Source organism: Pieris napi, chromosome 8 (genome assembly GCF_905475465.1).
Source record: "Pieris napi chromosome 8, ilPieNapi1.2, whole genome shotgun sequence".
Taxonomy (NCBI): Eukaryota; Metazoa; Arthropoda; class Insecta; order Lepidoptera; family Pieridae; genus Pieris; species Pieris napi.
The window spans coordinates 11,219,794-11,237,066 of record NC_062241.1 but is presented as its reverse complement, the minus strand read 5'-3'; the positions used below and the strand labels follow the sequence as shown (position 1 = coordinate 11,237,066).

Genomic DNA, 17,273 nt, shown 5'->3' with positions numbered 1-17,273 from the left:
CATCGTTCAATAATCGTGTCTATATGAAACAACGCATAGACTTGACCTTATAAGTCTTATACAAGCGCAAAATTATGTAATTTCTCGTCTCCATATTTCTATTACAAACTTGATTTTGTTAGTTGAATTATTTCGTAAACAACCTACTAAATCCAAGATGGGATTTTTTAATTAAAATTCTTATTTTAAAAATCATAACAAATTACAAACTGTTTTGTAGTCTATATCTAGTAAAAAAATAATTATTGTCAAATACCCTACTTAAAAAATATAAATTATAATAATTAATTTTAATCACAAGATTACATATTATTGATCATTACGTACATTCTTTTAAATCTATGTTTTCAAAATAGCTGTTAGATATAGAAATAATTTAAAGAACAAAATACTTTTACGCGCGAAATCATGGTCTTGTGCGTCCATCTTGTCTTACATAGATTTTTTTATTTTGTTATCTATGGGCATTCTTTAGATTCATAAGCGTAGCCTAAAAATATATACAGATAGCAAAATATAACCTATAAACACTTTCTAAGACTCGTTATAGTGCTCTTCCTTAATACTTATCTATTATTTGTGACAAAGAACGCGAGCATATACGGTGATGATAAGTGATTGATGTCTTTACTAACGACACAAAAGTGAAGGTGACTTTCGTTCCTCAATTAGGAGCTTAAATAGCCTGTCTACGTAGTTAATTATGTTTAACCACGAAGTTAATATATAATATGTTCAAGTATAGTTAGTCGATATTTTACTATACATTAAGAAAGTATGAGAACACATGTCACATTTCTACTACTATCTATATAATTTAAGTTAATGCAAGGAATCCTCTATAAAATCAGATTGACTCAATAACTGGCTGGATTTGACACTCTAAAAAAACCCATTAATCGTGACGCCATTGTTACAGTTTACATCACCTTATTTATTTATTATATTATATACAAAAACCGTGGCACTACAAACCTACCTACTAAACTACAAAAGTTTCGTGATCATTTATTTTTCTTAAGAGACATGTAGGTGATCGGCCTTCTGTGCCTGACACATGCCGTCGACTGCTATGGGTTTAAAGAATGCCGGTTTCCTCACACTATTTTCCTTCAACGTACGAGCGAGTGGTGAATGCGCAGTCCGAAAGACTATTGGTAAACACTTTAAGCACGCTAAAACCGCTAGGTCATCACTGCTCTATAACATATTGTATATTTTATAAATATGTTTATAATGGTGTGATGGAAATTAAATATAGTTTGAATATATCTAAAAAGTTATGGCATTATTTGCGATGCATAAGCGTAAAAGGGAAGCCAATATTAAAAAGTAAATAGTCTCAACCAGCTAGAAGTAAAGGCCGATTTACATTATCTTAGTGTTTAGGAGAGTGCTTTAGGATAGTACTTTAGTTGAAACATGTAAACGCTACTTCCTTTAGCAAACGCTACGCTAAAGAACTTGCCTTTCAAGTTGTACTAAAGCACTCTCCGCAACACTAAGATAATGTAAATCGGCCATAATATGCGACAATCGACGCCATCAAGATATCCAGTGCGGATTGGTGCTTGGTAACTTATGTCAACGATGGTTTTAAGTTTTCAATACATTTCAGCATTATTATTGCGCTAATAGAATGATAAATCCAGTAGTCACGTATTCGAACCTGTCACAATTAGTTTGATTGGTACACAGCTGGGTTCCCAAAATTTGACCTCGTGACAGCACTTACCACTAATTCATCTAAGAAAATACGACGTAACAAAATTTCATCAAAAAGGCAATTGAGAAATACATTTTTTTGTAATATTTTAAAAGTCGTGTCGGTTTAAATTAAGTTCAAAGTTTTTCCTTGAACCACGAAAGCGTTAGATGAAGGACAATATTTAGTTAAGAATCGTTCTGGAAAGTATTTTTCGTTGTTGAGTTGAGAACAATAAGCTATTTGCGTGATAATTGTTTTATAATCTCATATTACGTTATAAAGTTATGTTTTTAGTTCTATATCCATGATTACAGGCCATATTATATAATACAAATTTTGTAAAAAAAGCGATCAAATAATTTTTTTATTATTTAATTATACTTTATTAAAAAAAGTTTACGTACTTTAAAACGAGAAAGAATTGGACAGTTTTTGTTGATATTCAAATATGATACATATATACATATATTAAGATTACTTTAGAAATATCAAAAAGGTTAGTCGACATCACAGGAGACCAAAGATCTGGCAGCTACCTCGGACAAAGAATTAGTCTAGCGATTCAAATTTCAAAGGCGGAACGCTGCCAGTATCTTCGGAACCTTGCCTAAAGGGACTCCTTTTAATAATATATTTTAGTTTATGTTAAGGTTAGTTATTTATTGCAATGTATATTATTTTAAATTGATTATAGATAATTTTATTTTTAAATTTATACTTATAAGAACTTTATAACATAATATATTTATTAAGATGAATATTGGATTAGATTAGATTAACAAATCTCTACTGTCAACAATTTTTTTTATTTATAAAACTTCTTTAATGTGTAATTTCATTTTGTAGTATGGAGACAGAAAACAATAACTACAAACCACAGGTGAGATAATATATAGTGCACAAAGACAATAGACGCTTAAAAATTGTAGGTCAATTTTCTACCAAAAAATTCAGAATAAATTACTGAGCGCCTAAACAATTCATACAATACAAAGCAGTTACATAACATTAGAAAGGTTCATAAAATTGGTAGCAAAAAGACCAAAGATTGCATGTCCATTTAGACTTTTTACTTTCGTGACAAATTATTTTTAATATGTACACGCTTTCGTTAGAAAAAGTTTTAAAGAAGCATACTCTTGTCGTCTAATGTTTTTATAGAATGCAATTCAATGAGTTGATTGAAAGAGAGAGATTCAATAAATTGCTTTTTGTCTTACTATTGGGGATTCTATTATTAAACTGATATTCTTTAATTATTTAACACGACCTTCAGAAATGCTGAAGGTCGCGCCTGCGCCTAGCTCCTCGGTTCGGTCCAACCAGTAGGGATTCGGTCTTCAAGTCTGGTCGCCTCCACTCTGCCAGTCACTTAAGTTTTTCTAAACTTTCTGGATCACTAGTCCAACTCAGGAATGGTTGGTAACAAAGTGTCGAAAGACGATTATTATCTGTAACCGTCTCAGTATGGACACGTTTGTTTCCTTAATATTCTATTAAACTGATATACGAGTATGTAGGAATCGTGGTGTACGCATATAGTTGTATACCTGGTGATTTGGTTTAACCTTAAATATAGTAATTTAAGGGGTTTTGGTGCTTAAGCTTATTTGTTATATTTTACTATGAATCTCATTGAATTAAATTTTACGGGTAAGTCCCCTTCGGCGAAAGGTATATTTATAAAATGTAAGTTGTTCTTACTTTAACAGAATCATTTATGTTTGGTTTTATTTCATACGCAAGCAAAGCAAGGTGATTTCGACTTAGCTTTTACACAACATAAATAATGTTATTATAATTAAATATAATAGTATCTTTTTAACTTTAACCAAATTCAAAAATATTCTTATGCCGCCTTATATTTCACATAATTTACAATTATCATTCTATAATATCATGCCTAGATATATGTGTGCCCCTTTTTTGGCAAAGGCCTCTTCCAAATCCCGCCATTTCAGTCTGCACTGTGCTATGCCATGTACCTGCTGGTTCCTTCATCTATCCACCTTGACTGTCTTCCTCTGTTGCGTTTATTGTACCTTAAACCAATGCTATTCTCTGTGACAAGAATAATTTCATATCTTAATATATATAAATTACGGGTCACGTTGTTTGTCCGCTATGGACTCCTAAACTACTTAACCGATTTCAATCCAATATGCACACCGTGTATGGTTTGATCTAACTTAAAAGATAGGATAGCTTACATCTTAATTTATACCCGATATTATTTTATAATATTATTTTATTGCAAATTATTTGTATATTATTTGACAGTCACAATTCTAACAGATGACGCTGTGTCGAAAGTACCAACGTTTCACATAAGCTACAATTTACTGGCATAACCACCAAAAAAGCATGGTTGTGCCCATGACAGGTGTTCTTCTACCGTTTCCCTTGAATAGTTTACTACTATGTATAACAAAAACCTTAGCCACAGCAACGCTTGGCCGAGTCTGCTAGTATTTCTTATAAAAATGAAACATATTTTGACAAATAAAATTTTATTAAACATAATACTTAAAAGTAACAAACTGGTATCAATGTTGCAATATATTTTTTAATAATTCAACTTTCTATACTTCTATCTACATTTTTATTTATTTCAGTTATTAAACGCTCTTCCATGTCTTTGTATAAATAGCTTGATTGAATCTGATTTAAATGTTGAGATGTGTGGCGCCGTAGTTCTGTTTGTAGGCGAAAGATTTCTGGACAGTGCGAACATCTGAAAAAAAATTATATATCAATTTTTAAAGAACAGGGGGAAAACGGGTAGAATAAAAATAAATAAATCAGTGGCGCTACAACCTCTTTAGGTCTTGGCCTCAGATTTCTGAATCTGTTTCATGATAATTTTTAAATCTAATAGGTAAGTAGGTGATCAGCCTCCAGTGGCTGACACACGCCGCCGTTTTTGAGTCTAAGACATTTCGGTTTCCTCACGATGTTTACCTTCACCGTTCGAGCAAATGTTAAATGCGCACATAGAAAGGTACATAACACACCATTTTTGTATGTATGTCATTACATTTTGATCACTTTGTAATAAAACCAACCCTTTCATATAATAACAGCTACAGTAGACATACCATACCAGTTCAAAAACGATACCGGCATAAAATGTTCGTACCACGTAACCTTAAATTAATTTTAAAGGGTAGCCACGCAGGATATACGCTTTGGCTAAATGAGCTCATATTTCAAGCACGAGAGGTTAAATAATAATGGTTAATATTTCTAACTGCATACAATATGATTAATAGGTATGCCAATTTTAATGTAATGCAGAAAAACATAAAGGGTAATAATAATATTTACTCTGTCTTAGCAAATAAACACTCATGGAACAAATTAGAATATATTATATACTACATAAATTGTAACAGCTTTATATATAGGTACAACATTAATCTCAAAGCTCTCAATTTGTTTAACATTCAGACTTGTTGTTGTTTGACGTTTAAAATTACTAGAAGTTAGAACTACCCCAGATAAATTAGACAGACAATATCATTTGGACCATTGACAAACTCTATGGTTTCATAGTTTAGTGTATAAGATGATCAATTACAATTCGATATTTGTTAAAAAAATTATTCGTCTATATACAGATAACAAAATAATAAATAAATGTAAAAAAAATACGTGTTATTCGTGCTAAAACAAAACTTACTTATACAATTTCTCTCCAAGATGCGCTCTCGTATGTTTTACGAGATCGTTGCTCTGTGTATATGCTTTATTACATATTTCACATCTGTATGGTTTTTCGCCTGTATGTATTCGGAGGTGTCGCTTAAGACCTCCATTACTTGTGAACCTGTAATAATGATTAAAATATTGCTTATAAATTTTGTTTAAATGTAAAACAGGCTGTACAATTTGACGCTTAAACTCACAGTATACAGATGATGGCAATAAGTCTAGGTATGATTAGTTTAACCTTAGCATTAGCTGAGAATAAACATATGCCACCATTAAGCCACGAAGGCAATAAAAATGGAGATGATAATTCTTGATATTAATGATAATTACTTTGATGGCACATAAGATCATACACAATGCATAAATACTGTTTTTATACATTGTAATAACTTCGATTACATGGTAACAATAACTAATCTTAATTTTTTTATTATAATTTATAAGGGAATTAAACTGAAAATAGAGAGTCTGCGCGGAAAGAGAACCAATACAATCATTCAGAGAGAATCAATTCAGAGCTAGCTATAATATGTTAAATGCGCACATGGAAAGAAAGTCCATTGGTGCACAACCGGGGATCGAACCTACGACCACAGGGATGAGACACACACGTTAAATCCACTTGGCCAACACTGCTCAAATATTGGGCGTCAAAATATTGCCCTAAATACTTCCTATTGCAATATCGTCGTCAGTGGGTATTTATACTCAGCTATCATAAGCAATGGCACTGCGAGGGATCTTTTGATAAGACAAAGGGGATACAAGCCTATAGTACAGCCAGCAACTGCAGTTGCAGCCCATGAACACCTATTTTTTAAGATGCATTTCCAGCTTTTGAAGGAGTACAGTCTGTTTTTAAAATGCTTTCTGAACCGTTCGCCAGAGCTGATTGTAAATAATGCTTAAAGATGGTTGCTTGAATCTTGGTTTGGCACTTAGGCCAAAGAAGACTAGGAAAAATACAAATGAAACATTGCAGGTTTAAAAAAATAGTGTCTAGCCACAACAAGAATATGAGCTTTAACATGGGTTAATTGTTAAATAAAAAATAGATTTAAACTTACTTCTTTGGACATGTTTCACACTTATAGGGTCTTATACCAAGATGTCGGAGTTTATGTTTGTTTAAAGAACTCTTCTTAGTAAATGTGACTCCACATTGATCGCAAGCACACTCGGGTTCTCCAGAATGAGTTTTCATATGGGATTTTAGTTCTCCTGAAAGTAACATTTTTTTGTTTGTTAATACTATCTACACAGTGGAGAATAGCAAAGACTCATCCATCTATGAACAGTTTAAGGCTAGCCTCTAAGCAGATTTCGATTTGAACCAAATAGAACCAGAAAAAGATTTTCAAAATGATCAACAAGTTTAGCAAAGCTTTGTTCAAAATACATTTAGTATAATATTGTAATGTTGTAACATCTAATATAATTGTTTTTTAATGTAATGTACTAACACAATACTAATACATACCATTAGTAACAAACTGCTTAGCACACAAGGTACATACAAAAGTCTTCAACCCATTATGCCGTTTCATGTGCTGGCTCAAATTAGTACTACTTACAAAGGTCTTTCCACATGTTGGGCATAGATTCAGTGTCTTCTTCATATGGATATTCAAATGAGTTCTTAATGTTGACAAATGTGTGAATGCCTTTGCACATAACACACATGTGTGGGTTTTAATTCCGTTATGTTCGTTTATATGTTCCATATAGCGACTTTCTAAGGGAAATGTTTTGGAGCATAGAAAACACTTATAAGGGTGGTTATCATTATGTATTAGCTCATGACGTTTCAAATGACTTACTTTTTTAAAAACTTTACCACATTTGAAACAAGACAAAATACGCCCTCTCTCTGTATGCTTACGTTTATGTGCTGATAGTGAGTTTATAGATTTAAATGCTATATTACATACATTACATAGTAGATTTTGCTCTATCCTCTGTCTGATCGGATTATTATACAACTTTGCCTGATTGATATTACAGTCTGATGGTGAATGCTCCTTTATATGTTGTTCCAATTTAGATTTGCTCTTAAATTCTTTATTACAAACATCACATTTTACTCGAGTTGTCTCAGTGCAAATATTTATATTTTCAGCAACACTATCTGGCAATACTTGTTTAGAATTTAAGTCTGGCCTTTCTTGTACAATTAAGTGTTTATTAACAGCCATATTTTTGAACTGGTGATCTATGTCTTCAGCGAGCTTTTTGAATTTATAAAAGGTTACTAGACACTCATAGCAAGACTCACACATTTTCTTTGGTAATAAATCTTCTTTTTGGATCTGGAAAGAGAAATAAATAATATTTTACCGAGTTAGACAACAACAGTCAGTTTATAAACTTAGTAACCAAAAATACAAAGATTATCACTAAAAATAACCAAGCAATAAAGTAATTTACCTGTATTGAAGTGCACGACGTCAATATATTGACCAAATCTTGTTCGTCAAATATATCAAACATGTTGCTAGGATTTCTTTTTAAGCACGTACGACAGCAATCAACGTAATTATTTGGTGTTATCAAATTGTTTTCCATTGAAGAAAATAGGTATGCTCCTCAAGAGTAATTCAGTAACATTCATTCAGAAATCAGAACCTATATAAATTAAATGGGTTTAAGGTTATAACTTTAAATCTTGTTTGTTTTAAACAAAATTTTTGTGTTAACAACTAGTATGTATTAGATATTTACTAATGGAGTCTATGTAACGATAAAAATATTGCTTCACTACATCGTTGGTAATGGTTACATATTATCAAGTTGTTGATTATATTATGTTGTTGCTATTGTTGTTGACTGCACAGAATAATTACGGATTTACGGATCACTTTTTTTTTTGAGTTTATGCCTTATGGCCTGCCGCCTGGGGGTCTAGCCATATTGGTGTCGAAAAGTATTCTACATACACTACCGCTTTTGCGTAATTGTACTGTCGAAAACGCTTCGTTCGTAGCCAAGAGGCATGTCGATACATTACCGCAAAGTCGACAGCGTAGATGCGAGCTGCTGTTCGTAGCACCTTATTCCGTCATATTGTCTCTGGATTAAATGTATTCCTAATGTCACTTTTATAAACAAATAAAAGTTAAAACTTTACAATATTATTGTAAATTTGCAATTGGAAGCTGCAAAAGGGACATTAGAATGTCAGCAAGGTCGGAACAATTTTCGATTTAAGTGGAATTTACGGAAGGTGCAAAGTGAATATATGAATTTAATTGCATGTTTAAATTAATTATGGTTTGTTTCATGTTTTGTCAGAAATTTAAGGCTACAAATAAATACAATATTTTGAAATTGCATAATCGCGATATATAATAATTAGTAGTACTCATACTTTGATATTTTTAGGATTTGATCTCACAACTAATCTACAAAATGAAGAAGCAACATATTTTGTTACCGGTTAGAAGAAACAATAGAAATAGTACTGTGGATTGATAAATAAAGAGTAAAAAAAATGTTGACTAGAAGTTGATAAAGTCCAAGGAATTAAAAAACAATAGAAAAAAAACGTAGACTAGTGTGAACACTGAAATTAGAGTTTGATTTAAGCTTTAATTAGGTTTGGTGTTTGTGCTTGAACATTTTTAATATCAATTTGAAAGCAGTTTTGTATATAAGTGATTTGCTACTAGTTGGAATTATCTGTTTATGTCCAACAAACAATTTCAGTTTAAGTTGGAGTCATAAAGGTTGATAGTTTATAATAAATTTATACTTTTAGAAAGTGAGAATTGAAAAGAGGGATTAATAAAAATTATAAAATAGAAACTTAGTCTGGTATGACATTAAAACCCTTAATGAACCTTTGATTCCATATTGATGTTCCAACATCTTAGATATAAATTTAAGTTTGATGCTGATTTTAAGTTAATATTTATGTCAATTAACTTTTGGTTATATCAGTGATTTCCTACTAGTTAATATGTAAATGCAAAATCTGTTTAAGTAAGAAATGAATAAACATTGTATGTTATGTATTTGTCAGTTTTATTTTTGGCAATTTACCTATGTCTTCTTTAGTAGGAAAAGCCATTAAAGTGGTTCACAATATTAGTTTATTTTACAAGAATATACAAATAATGCATATATGAATGACCCGTACCTACTAATAGTTAGGAATATTAAACAAACAGGTAGCAAAATAAAAATGATTCAGTTATGGTTATTTTTTATTAAAATAAGGCACCAAATATCTTCCTTAACATAATGCAGTCTGCATTATTTCATACTCCACTTGTCTTATTTTTTACATTATTCATAAAATGCTTCATTCCCCATTATCAAATTCATTTTCAGGTACATAATATAACACTTAAATTAATTATAAATCTTGTCCATTTGTGTTTTTTTTATATTTTTAGTTGTCTTATTAGCTTCTCTTTTTCTGAAAATAAAATATTTTAGTTAGTACTTTGATCAAATAGAAAACTGACAAACTAAACTGTAAGATCAGTCCAAGGTTTGTTCAATAGGTAACTTTAATATTAAAACTTTACTTAATTCTAAACTTAAAAATATACTTAATTTGTCACTTTGCTGCTTATTGTCAATTAAAGTTTTTAATAACCAAACAATGTCAGTAACTCCCAAGGGACTTGAATTCAAACTTCTCATTCATTAACAATATTATAATAACTTCTCTAGTATATTAACATTTGTAAATAATTAAAGAAAATATCTGCTTACCATTACTTAGTATTGCTCACTAGATTTTATATTTCCAAAGTTCAAGAAGTATAAATCCACTTTATTTGATTAATTTAAATCAATATTATATCATTAGCTTCTATTATAATTACAATAAAATATATTTAGAACTTCTAATTATGTTCATTAGTGACTGCTTTCTCATCTGAAATATAAATAAAATGTACAATCATTTTACTTTGTGATTACATAATATAAGCAATATTAAATGGTATAGGTATTTTTCAAACTAAAGAACAATTTTATAAACTTACATGCAATTTAAATATCAATAAAAGATATCCAATATAAACAGGATTTACCTCTACTAATTTGCTAATTTTCTTGATATTTTCATATTTATCTGTGTCTATTATGTTATCCTCGCATTGATTCATAGAAAAATAAAACTCTTAACTTAAAAATATTCACTCTAGTTTAAATTATTATAATTACACGAGATCGTTAAAAAAAGACAGATAACAAATTAAAACCATTTCGTTAAAACGTCCAAAATATGAGATGTTTTTAAAACGGTAGTCATTAAAGATGGCAATAGTTGTACTGGGGGTCTAGCCATATTGGTGTCGAAAAGTATTCTACATACACTACCGCTTTTGCGTAATTGTACTGTCGAAAACGCTTCGTTCGTAGCCAAGAGGCATGTCGATACATTACCGCAAAGTCGACAGCGTAGATGCGAGCTGCTGTTCGTAGCACCTTATTCCGTCATATTGTCTCTGGATTAAATGTATTCCTAATGTCACTTTTATAAACAAATAAAAGTTAAAACTTTACAATATTATTGTAAATTTGCAATTGGAAGCTGCAAAAGGGACATTAGAATGTCAGCAAGGTCGGAACAATTTTCGATTTAAGTGGAATTTACGGAAGGTGCAAAGTGAATATATGAATTTAATTGCATGTTTAAATTAATTATGGTTTGTTTCATGTTTTGTCAGAAATTTAAGGCTACAAATAAATACAATATTTTGAAATTGCATAATCGCGATATATAATAATTAGTAGTACTCATACTTTGATATTTTTAGGATTTGATCTCACAACTAATCTACAAAATGAAGAAGCAACATATTTTGTTACCGGTTAGAAGAAACAATAGAAATAGTACTGTGGATTGATAAATAAAGAGTAAAAAAAATGTTGACTAGAAGTTGATAAAGTCCAAGGAATTAAAAAACAATAGAAAAAAAACGTAGACTAGTGTGAACACTGAAATTAGAGTTTGATTTAAGCTTTAATTAGGTTTGGTGTTTGTGCTTGAACATTTTTAATATCAATTTGAAAGCAGTTTTGTATATAAGTGATTTGCTACTAGTTGGAATTATCTGTTTATGTCCAACAAACAATTTCAGTTTAAGTTGGAGTCATAAAGGTTGATAGTTTATAATAAATTTATACTTTTAGAAAGTGAGAATTGAAAAGAGGGATTAATAAAAATTATAAAATAGAAACTTAGTCTGGTATGACATTAAAACCCTTAATGAACCTTTGATTCCATATTGATGTTCCAACATCTTAGATATAAATTTAAGTTTGATGCTGATTTTAAGTTAATATTTATGTCAATTAACTTTTGGTTATATCAGTGATTTCCTACTAGTTAATATGTAAATGCAAAATCTGTTTAAGTAAGAAATGAATAAACATTGTATGTTATGTATTTGTCAGTTTTATTTTTGGCAATTTACCTATGTCTTCTTTAGTAGGAAAAGCCATTAAAGTGGTTCACAATATTAGTTTATTTTACAAGAATATACAAATAATGCATATATGAATGACCCGTACCTACTAATAGTTAGGAATATTAAACAAACAGGTAGCAAAATAAAAATGATTCAGTTATGGTTATTTTTTATTAAAATAAGGCACCAAATATCTTCCTTAACATAATGCAGTCTGCATTATTTCATACTCCACTTGTCTTATTTTTTACATTATTCATAAAATGCTTCATTCCCCATTATCAAATTCATTTTCAGGTACATAATATAACACTTAAATTAATTATAAATCTTGTCCATTTGTGTTTTTTTTATATTTTTAGTTGTCTTATTAGCTTCTCTTTTTCTGAAAATAAAATATTTTAGTTAGTACTTTGATCAAATAGAAAACTGACAAACTAAACTGTAAGATCAGTCCAAGGTTTGTTCAATAGGTAACTTTAATATTAAAACTTTACTTAATTCTAAACTTAAAAATATACTTAATTTGTCACTTTGCTGCTTATTGTCAATTAAAGTTTTTAATAACCAAACAATGTCAGTAACTCCCAAGGGACTTGAATTCAAACTTCTCATTCATTAACAATATTATAATAACTTCTCTAGTATATTAACATTTGTAAATAATTAAAGAAAATATCTGCTTACCATTACTTAGTATTGCTCACTAGATTTTATATTTCCAAAGTTCAAGAAGTATAAATCCACTTTATTTGATTAATTTAAATCAATATTATATCATTAGCTTCTATTATAATTACAATAAAATATATTTAGAACTTCTAATTATGTTCATTAGTGACTGCTTTCTCATCTGAAATATAAATAAAATGTACAATCATTTTACTTTGTGATTACATAATATAAGCAATATTAAATGGTATAGGTATTTTTCAAACTAAAGAACAATTTTATAAACTTACATGCAATTTAAATATCAATAAAAGATATCCAATATAAACAGGATTTACCTCTACTAATTTGCTAATTTTCTTGATATTTTCATATTTATCTGTGTCTATTATGTTATCCTCGCATTGATTCATAGAAAAATAAAACTCTTAACTTAAAAATATTCACTCTAGTTTAAATTATTATAATTACACGAGATCGTTAAAAAAAGACAGATAACAAATTAAAACCATTTCGTTAAAACGTCCAAAATATGAGATGTTTTTAAAACGGTAGTCATTAAAGATGGCAATAGTTGTACTGGGGGTCTAGCCATATTGGTGTCGAAAAGTATTCTACATACACTACCGCTTTTGCGTAATTGTACTGTCGAAAACGCTTCGTTCGTAGCCAAGAGGCATGTCGATACATTACCGCAAAGTCGACAGCGTAGATGCGAGCTGCTGTTCGTAGCACCTTATTCCGTCATATTGTCTCTGGATTTAATGTATTCCTAATGTCACTTTTATAAACAAATAGAAGTTAAAGCTTTACAATATTTTTGTAAATTTGCAATTGGAAGCTGCAAAAGGGACATTAGAATGTCAGCAAGGTTGGAACAATTTTCGATTTAAGTGGAATTTACGGAAGGTGCAAAGTGAATATATGAATTTTAATTGCATGTTTAATTTAATTGTTTTGCTTCATGTTTTCTCAGAAATTTAAGGCTACAAATAAATACAATATTTTGAAATTGCAAAATCGCGATATATAATAATAATTAGTAGTACTCATACTTTGATATTTTTAGGATTTGACCTCACAACTAATCTGCAAAATGAAGAAGCAACATATTTTGTTACCGCTTAGAAGAAACAATAGAAATAGTACTTTGGATTGATAAATAAAGAGTGAAAATAAGGTTGACTAGAAGTTGATAAAGTCCAAGGAATTAAAAAACAATAGAAAAAAAACGTAGACTAGTGTGAACACTGAAATAAGAAATTAGAGTTTGATTTAAGCTTTAATTAGGTTTGGTGTTTGTGCTTGAACATTTTTAATGTCAATTTGAAAGCAGATTTTTATATAAGTGTAGATTTTATTAGTGATTTGCTACTAGTTGGAATTATCTCTGTTTATGTCCATCAAACAATTTCAGTTTAAGTTAGAGTCATAAAGGTTGATTGTTTATAATATATTTATAAAAAAGAGGGATTAATTAAAATTATAAAATAGAAACTTAGTCTTAAATTATAACCCTTAATCAACCTTTGACTCCATATTGATGCTCCAACATCTTAGAAATAAATTTAAGTTTGATGCTTATTTTAAGTTAATATTTATTATGTCAATTAACTTTTGGTTATATCAGTGATTTGCTACTAGTGAATATGTAAATGCAAAATCTGTTTAAGTAAGAAATGAATAAACATTGTATGTTATGTATTTGTCAGTTTTATTATTGGTAATTTACCTTTCTTTAGTAGGAAAAGTCAATAAAGTGGTTCACAATATTAGTTTATTTTACAAGAATATACAGATAATGCATATATGAATGACCCGTACCTACTAATAGTTAGGAATATTAAACAAACAGGTAGCAAAATAAAAATGTTTCAGTTATGGTTATTTTTTATTAAAATAAGGCACCAAATATCTTCCTTAACATAATGCAGTCTACATAGAAAAATAAGCATAAGTAACAACTTATTAAACAAAACAGAACACACACAGGTGCATCAAATTAAATGCATTACTACCTAATGTAGATGTATTCATATTTATATATGTAGATAATTAACTAATAAATGTAAGTGTTAGTTTGCAGCAATGTCAATATCTTGTTTGTGTGCTGTTATATACAAAAAATTGTTCAATTCATAAAACCTAATGTTAGATGTTGTGATGATTTCATAAAATTACTATGATACCTACAGTTACTATGAATACATCCTGGGCGATTAAAAAAATAGTGATTGTTTCCTTAACACAACAATTGTAAATAATAATAGTTATTGTAAAGATATAATTCTTCCCAAAATCTACAAATGCAGTTTGTTTATGATAATGTCTCATTAACATTCAAACTGCTGAACTTATTAAGATTAAATGTAGAAGAACATAGTTTCAGTTACTGTTTCCTGTTCTTGAGGTAATGTTACTTAACCAACCATTATTTCATACTCCATAGCTTCTCTTTTTCTGAAAAGAAAATATTTTAGTTAGTAGTTTGATCAAATAGAAAACTGACAAACTAAACTGTAAGATCGGTCCAAGGTTTGTTCAATAGGTAACTTTAGTATTAAAACTCTTTACTTAATTCTAAACTTAAAAATATACTTAATTTGTCACTGCTGCTTATTGTCAATTAAAGTTCTTAATAACCAAACAATGTCAGTAACTCCCAAAGGACTTGAATTCAAACTTCTCATTCATTAACAATATTATAATAACTCCTCTAGTATATTAACTTAGTAAATAATTAAAGAAAATATCTACTTACCATTCCTTAGTAATGCTCACTAGATTTTATATTTCCAAAGTTTATGAAGTATAAATCCACTTTATTTGATTAATATAATCAATATTATATCATTAGCTTCTATTATAATTACAATAAAATATATTTAGAACTTCTAATTATGTTCATTAGTGACTGCTTTATCATCTGAAATATACAAATAAAATGTACAATAATTTTACTTTGTGATTACATAATATATGCAATATTAAATGGTATATGTATTTTTTAAATTAAACAACAACTTACATGCAATATAAATATCAATAAGAGATATCCAATATAACTAGGATTTACCTCTACTAATTTGCTGATTTTCTTGATATTTTCATATTTATCTGTGTCTATTATGTTATCCTCGCATTGATTCATAGAAAAACTAAAACTCTTAACTTAAAAATATGAAGTCTAGTTTAAATTATTATAATTACACGAGAACGTTAAAAAAAGACAGATAAAAAATTAAAACCATTTCGTTTAAAACGTCCAAAATATGAGATGTTTTTAAAACGGTAGTCATTAAAGATGGCAATAGTTGTACTGAATTCTTGCAAACAGCAGCTTTTGAGATCACGCTAAAACATGGCGGAGAAACGCCATTTTTTCTACACTGCCGAAACATTAATTGGCCGTTGGCTACCGAATAGCGTAAGCGTTAATGTGTGTCTTTTCGTAGCACTGTCAATTGTCATGGCGTCGCTTATTGTATCCCGACTCACGCCTTTAGGGCCTAGGCTACCGACTGTCGACACGAGCTGTCATTTTCATACAAATTTAGTTTTCGACTTTCTACATACACTACTGTTAAGCCATCTTGGCTAGACCCCCAGCTGGTATCTAGACTATAGTCCTTTTCATGAAAGAAGTCCCCCAGACGCGGCGCTGCAATCGCATGACGTAATGTTGCCATTTATTAGTAAAAAATTTACCTATTTTATTTACATTTAGCAGATGTAATATATCAAAAAATATTATTTTCTGCAGACTTCGATGAAACAGTTTATGTAAAAAGTATATTTTTATTTACTTATATTAGCGGTGTTCTACCTACTTACAGGGAAAAGATGAGAAAATAGGGTTAAGAAAAGCAATAAAATTTTTTATTCAGAGTTTTATTGCATTATTGTTGAGTTACAATTTTTTTCGAAGTACACGCCGCTGTTATACCTTCGTTTGTAATTCTTGATACAGTTTTCTCTGACACACCTGCAATTAAATTACGAACAATTAAAAATAATACTAACTTTAAGTTTATAATGCTTATGTAATATATGTTTTAATTTCAGTTACCTAGTTTCATCACGTTATGTATTTATTCAATTTTGTCGTAAAAACGAATTTATATCATAAAAGTCCCATCAATACAGCAAAAAATTATTAAATGACAACTCTAAAAAGTACCTGTTATGGCGGCAATTCTCTTCCGAACATTGTTTAGTGGTATTAAAACTTTTTCAAGCCGAACTTTTTACAACTTTTGGCATTGTAATCAATCTTTAAAATGCACTAAGCTAGTTAAAAATTCACAAAAATCTACCACAACAAACGAACTTGATAACATCGACGAATGACAACATTGCCGACCTGTCAAATTTAGTTCCAAAAATCACCGCGGGACTTCTTTCATGAAAAGCACTATACGTAGACTTCACAATAATGAAACACAGATACAGAGACAGTTCAAAAGAGAGAAAAAAGTTTTACTTAGATGAATTAAATCCCTCACAGGCCAGCTGATTATAATAATTGTTACGAATATAAATATTTAATATATTTATATCGTCGAGAAAAGGATACGCGGATTTATGTGTTCTCTGTTATTTTATAATTTACTCAGACCAATTGTGGTATTAAGAAGAATTTTTATTAATTACTAGCTGGCCTGGCGAACATCGTACCGCCTAACAGTCGACTGACGACTCTTTATTTTTTTTAAATACTTATTCTGCTATTCGGTACACCGGTCTAGCTA

The 17,273-nt window shown here is 29.7% G+C and overlaps 1 protein-coding gene and 2 long non-coding RNA genes across 5 annotated transcripts; 2 read left to right on the top strand and 1 right to left on the bottom strand.

Moving 5' to 3' along the window:
* Positions 1 to 4,203: 4,203 nt before the first annotated feature.
* On the bottom strand, positions 4,204 to 8,313 carry LOC125051648 (zinc finger protein OZF-like). Of its 3 annotated transcripts, none has more exons than XM_047652138.1 (6): positions 8,202 to 8,313; positions 7,850 to 8,047; positions 6,903 to 7,731; positions 6,490 to 6,643; positions 5,391 to 5,537; positions 4,204 to 4,442 (listed from the first exon to the last, which is right to left on the bottom strand). In XM_047652138.1, exons 2-6 carry the CDS (start codon positions 7,985 to 7,987, stop codon positions 4,283 to 4,285), a joined length of 1,428 nt encoding a protein of 475 aa, XP_047508094.1. In that variant the 5' UTR covers positions 7,988 to 8,047; positions 8,202 to 8,313; the 3' UTR covers positions 4,204 to 4,282. The 3 variants fall into 3 exon arrangements, with proteins under 3 accessions (XP_047508094.1, XP_047508092.1, XP_047508091.1); XM_047652136.1 differs by having other exon boundaries at positions 8,144 to 8,302; XM_047652135.1 differs by having other exon boundaries at positions 7,850 to 8,313.
* On the top strand, positions 8,312 to 9,435 carry LOC125051662. The gene is made up of 2 exons (XR_007117319.1): positions 8,312 to 8,645; positions 8,804 to 9,435. It is a non-coding gene; the product is annotated as an uncharacterized LOC125051662 (long non-coding RNA).
* A 1,424-nt stretch (positions 9,436 to 10,859) lies between these two features.
* On the top strand, positions 10,860 to 11,828 carry LOC125051660. The gene is made up of 2 exons (XR_007117317.1): positions 10,860 to 11,045; positions 11,197 to 11,828. It is a non-coding gene; the product is annotated as an uncharacterized LOC125051660 (long non-coding RNA).
* Positions 11,829 to 17,273: the final 5,445 nt, after the last annotated feature.

Excerpts from the sequence above, each read along its gene's own strand:
- LOC125051648 (XM_047652135.1), bottom strand. The coding sequence starts at position 7,987 with ATGGAAAACAATTTGATAACACCAAATAATTACGTTGATTGCTGTCGT. Across the intron at positions 6,644-6,902 it reads TAAGCAGTTTGTTACTAATG|GAGAACTAAAATCCCATATG; the intron begins GTATGTATTAGT and ends TGTTACTTTCAG. Across the intron at positions 4,443-5,390 it reads CTTGGAGAGAAATTGTATAA|ATGTTCGCACTGTCCAGAAA; the intron begins GTAAGTTTTGTT and ends ATTTTTTTTCAG.